Source organism: Geospiza fortis, unplaced genomic scaffold (assembly GCF_000277835.1).
Source record: "Geospiza fortis unplaced genomic scaffold, GeoFor_1.0 scaffold286, whole genome shotgun sequence".
Classification (NCBI taxonomy): Eukaryota; Metazoa; Chordata; class Aves; order Passeriformes; family Thraupidae; genus Geospiza; species Geospiza fortis.
Window position 1 is genome coordinate 1,515,885 of NW_005054444.1, and position 4,609 is coordinate 1,520,493.

Here is a 4,609-nt window from a genome sequence, read left to right on the forward strand (position 1 = left end):
CTGACTCCTGGTGAAGAGCTGCGGGGTTTTACCGTTTAACGTGTGTGTCACGGCTGCAGTGGGCTAGCGGGGCCCGCAGGACCCCCTGAGCACGCCGCCACTTAGGTAAGCGGTCAGTTGTTGCAGTCGCATACATTGCTTATGAAATGTTATCAAGTTTCCTTGTGTGTGCTGATCTATGATAAGTCAGGCTGGGTGAATACGAGCCAGTTGTGGCCAAGAAGGCCCATGGCACCTGGCCTGTATCAGCAATAGCGTGGCAGCAGGACCGGGGCAGGGATCGTTCCTGTCTCCTCGCCACTGCTGGGGCACTCAGAGTGCCGTGTCCAGTTCCGGGCCGCTCACTTCAGGAAGGACATTCGGGCGCTGGAGTGGGTCCTGAGAAGGACAGCAGAGCTGGTCTGGAGCACAAGTCTGATGAGGAGCGGCTGAGGGAGCTGGGCGTGTTCAGCCTGGAGAAAAGGAGCCTCAGGGACACCTTATTGCTCTCTACAGCTGCCTGAGAGGAGGTTGTGGCCAGCTGGGGATTGGCCTTTTCTCCCAGGCACCCAGTGATGGAACAAGGGGACATCGTCCTAAGCTGCACCAGGGGAGGCTGAAGTTGGGCATTAGGAAGAAGTTCTTCACAGGAAAGGTGATTAGGCATTGGAACGGGCTCCCCAGGGAGGCGGAGTCACTGTCCCTGAAGGTGTAGCACTTAGTGCTATGGTCCAGTTGGTATGGTGGTGTTTGGCTATAGGTGGATTTGATGATCTCAGAGGTCTTTCAACCTAATTGATTCTGTGATGTGTTTTCCAGCAGAAAATTAAATACAATGTTACTTCAGTTCAAACTTATTCATTAGGCAAAACAAATCATGCAAGATCTTTAGAATATAGGAGGGAGATGTCAACTGTGTTTTGTAAAAAATAAAAAAAACCAAACTTAGTCTCTTGAAGTTAAAATGTACAGATAGTTAGCAACGATTATCTTAGCCCTATAATATCTTCTAGGCATTACAAGCAAGACTGAATTGAAAAAAAGAAAATAAGTTTTTTTGGGTTTTTCTTTTCATAGCTGATTTGACATAGCTGGATCAGTACGTCATCTGCTCCCATTCCTTCAGTGCATTTCTAAATCCACCTGAAAATTGACAAAAGGTTCAAGAACTACTGTTGGGAAAAAGTCTGCCTCAAGATGTGTACACTGTGCTGTTGCATAAATGTTTTGCTTTTGTTAAAAACTGTATCTAAGGTTTCCAAACAAGTCTTTCTTCAAATCCATTTGCCTTCTACAGATTCAAGAGCATTTTAGCATCTCCTTGGGGTGCTTCCTTCTTTCTTCAGTTGGCTCCAACAAGCATCATGAGGTTTCTAAGTAGTTTTACCACACCTTTTGATGCCTCCAAAGAAGAAGTGTACCCACAAGGCCAGGAAGGCAGAGCTGGTTTTCCTTGAGCAGCCACGGGCAGGACCCATCCATTGTTATGAAGCTCCACTGCATTTGGCTGAGAATCCCAGACGTGTGCCTACAAAACGTGTGGACCTGAACACCTCTGCTGCCTGGGTTGGTATAAATTATCTTTCCTCCTACGCCCCACAGCAACAGTTTTCCAGTTTCTCCTGTATGTCTTAACAGAAACTTATCTGTTCTGGATCTGGAAAATTATTAGCCCAGACCTGAATTCCCTCTATCAGTCTAAAGCATAAATAAGTGCTTGAGTTGCTTTACATTCCAAGAATAAGCACTAAGGTCTTGGTTAGTTGAAGACATAAACTGTGTGCAGTGTTTACTGATTAATGAATATTTGTCGTCTAGAAAAATTATTCTCATCAGGAAAACACTGTTTTCCTTGGCAACCAAAAACCCTGCACAAAATAAACATTAGGGGAGATTTTTCTTATCAGCTTGCTGTTTGAAATAACTGCTAAACTCTAAATGTTACATGTTAAAATACTAGGTGTATTGTTTAAATCTGACACTGCTAAATTTAGAGAACATAGGTTTTCACTTCAGAATAATTTGTTGTAACCTGCTCTCTTTTCCATTTCTGTATTTTGAGTAGTTTCTCTCCATACCCATCTTCTGATGGGTTCATTTTCTTGGGACTGTTTGCGCTGTCCTAAAATACTCCTTATATCATGTAATGTAAAGATTTATATTTTTTTAAGCAAACGGCTGCAGTAAAGACAGACTGTTCCTATGAAACAGTAGTCATCACCTAGGGGAGCTCTGTTTAAACATTACTGCTGCTTGGCTCTGCTCTTCACAAAGCAAGCTCAGAAGTGTGGTTTCAGACCTGCATGAAACATTCCTTTGTATTTTTGTGATGCCTTGACCTTGAAGAAGAACATCTTCAATTTTTTCCTCTTTAAATTTTTTGTATCTGCTTGAGGCAGTTAGCTCTACATTTTGTGAATCACTAAGTAAAATAACTGCTGTGAATAAGCATTAATTTTGTTTGGAAGAGGTGGAAATATCCACTCTAAAAGCTCTTTGATTCCTAAAATACAAGTATTCTAAAAGTTGTTTGAAGCTATCAGTACTGAAACTGTTAAATATTTCTCAGTTTGGAAAATGTGGTAGGTTTGTAACTTCTGGAAGCATCCTCTGCAGAGTGCCTGTCAACTTGTTTCAATGGAAACTGATTTTCTGCTCCTCTCTTTTTGGCTTTATCTAAGTTTTTCACACCTTTTCCACTACTAGGTTCCTGCATAGGTAAAACCTACCCTACATGTTCTCTGAAGCCACGAAGACATATCCTTAAAATCAGGGACTATGTTAAGTATGTGCTGGTATACAATTACAACAGAATCATTTCTCTTTTCCTGCACAATGGCTTTGGATTCGAACAGTTCAGCTGTACATCAGACAATCACCATCCTTAGTTAAATTGCACTCAGTGTTTTGAGGCACCATACAGTAACTTAGGAATGCTGAAGGAGAAGTGTAGTTACCATAGCAAGAACTCAGTTTGGTGTGCTCTTGGGAAGAGCAAACTGGAATCTGAAACAGAGTCTGACTTTTTTGTTGATAACCAGGAAGACAAAGAACACTGTAATAAAAGGATTTCCAGGGTTTGAGTATGAGTCCAGAATCATTCAAAGAAATATAGACTGTTGAGCTTGGAGCATCTTTTCTATAGGAAGCTGATTGTAGAAGTAGATTTTGGGTGATCTATTACTCCACAATACAGAAATTAATGCTGTTTTGAAACAGAGATGTTTGGGGGGAAGATTTTGAACACTCTATTAACATAATCTAAGCAGATTTGAATTAAGTGGGCATTCTTCAGTAATTTTGTGTTGCTCTCCCTGTTCAGCCTCTACTTCTCAGGGGAGGCTGAGGATTTAGTTCTTTAAATCTATTTGAGTTATGCTAAGACACAGATACAAAAAGGATCCATTCTGAACTTTCTTAAATCCACAGGGGTTACAGGAGTAGAGACCACTTAGATTTCCTTTAAAACCCACATCTTGAGTTCTTTGTGAGTTGCCAGTGAACAGCTCACTTGCACCCCAATGACTTTCCAGAGAAAATTGGCAGAACATGATGTTGAAGTTCAGAGGCATCTCATGCATAGGAGCTTTGTTAGTGACTCATTTGCCTTGCTGCAGAACAGGTTACTCAATGAACACACTGGAAAAAGGTGGGGAAATAGAATTGTCCGTAGGAAAGGGTTGGGTTTTTATCTTATTATTATGTCTTTCCCTTCAGGTGTGCCCACAATTTGACACAACTAAGCCAGTGGTGTTGAAAGCACGCCAGAAGAAGCATCGTGGTCCTCAGAAGTCCTGTAATCAGGATGCCAACCACAGTTCATTTCATGCAGGAGGAGCTTGTAGAGGACCTGTAGCCTGCAGATTTCCTCCTTTAACTTTTGAGAATCCAAAAGGACATGTGGTCCCTCCGTTGGATGATCTAAATTGCTTGAGCAAGAATGCACAGTGCTCTCCCAACCAGCCTAAGAAAGGGACAGCAGCAAATGCCAACATCCAGGTGAAGACTCTAGAGGACTGTGGAGAGCTTATTCCCCAGCCTGTGGAGCAAGAAGTCCCTAGTCCATCAGATGCAGAGGCTGCACAGGTTCCTTCCCCAAGGAATGGGAGATGCAGCAACACTCTATCACCAAGTAGTCATGCCTGGCACCCAGAAGAAGCGTTGCCATTTGGTATTGATCGCTGTGGGAGAGGGGAGGCGGCAGCAGTACTGGTTACAGATACTCCCGAGCATGAGTATGGAATGAAGGTCACCTGGAGGCGGCGGCCGCACATAATGAAGTACCTGCGGGAGCAAGGGAAGCTGAGCGCTGCGGACATCCTGGTCAAGGCAAACATGGAGCTCCCGAGGGGACAGGCCCACACCTGACCTGGCGGGAGCAGCGACTCGCTGCGTGCAAGGACACGCCCGGACAGATGATGGCCCTGAGGGGGCTTAGAGGGGACCTGATTTTAGCCAGGCCCTCTATTGCGCCTGGCAGAGCCTCCGAGAAACGCCGGGGCGGGCGCGGGGAGGGTCTTGGCGACGGAAGCGGGGGTGGAGGGGTCATTTGGGTCGGTCTTCCCTGGGGAGGTGTGTCTGGTAAGGGCTCTGGCAAGGGCTCTGTGCCGCACGCGCTTCCCGCCGGGAC

The 4,609-nt window shown here is 44.7% G+C and overlaps 1 protein-coding gene across 1 annotated transcript; it reads left to right on the forward strand.

Moving 5' to 3' along the window:
* On the forward strand, nucleotides 1–4,472 carry RHNO1 (RAD9-HUS1-RAD1 interacting nuclear orphan 1). The gene is made up of 3 exons (XM_005427434.2): nucleotides 1–105; nucleotides 1,277–1,545; nucleotides 3,697–4,472. The coding sequence occupies exons 2-3, from the start codon at nucleotides 1,378–1,380 to the stop codon at nucleotides 4,345–4,347; spliced, it is 819 nt and encodes a 272-aa protein (XP_005427491.1). The 5' UTR covers nucleotides 1–105; nucleotides 1,277–1,377; the 3' UTR covers nucleotides 4,348–4,472.
* Nucleotides 4,473–4,609: the final 137 nt, after the last annotated feature.

What these genes read in the sequence shown, in the direction of transcription:
- RHNO1 (XM_005427434.2), top strand. Translation starts at nt 1,378, where the DNA reads ATGCCTCCAAAGAAGAAGTGTACCCACAAGGCCAGGAAGGCAGAGCTG. An exon ending in TGAACACCTCTGCTGCCTGG is followed by an intron (nt 1,546 to 3,696) that starts GTTGGTATAAAT and finishes CTTTCCCTTCAG; the next exon opens with GTGTGCCCACAATTTGACAC.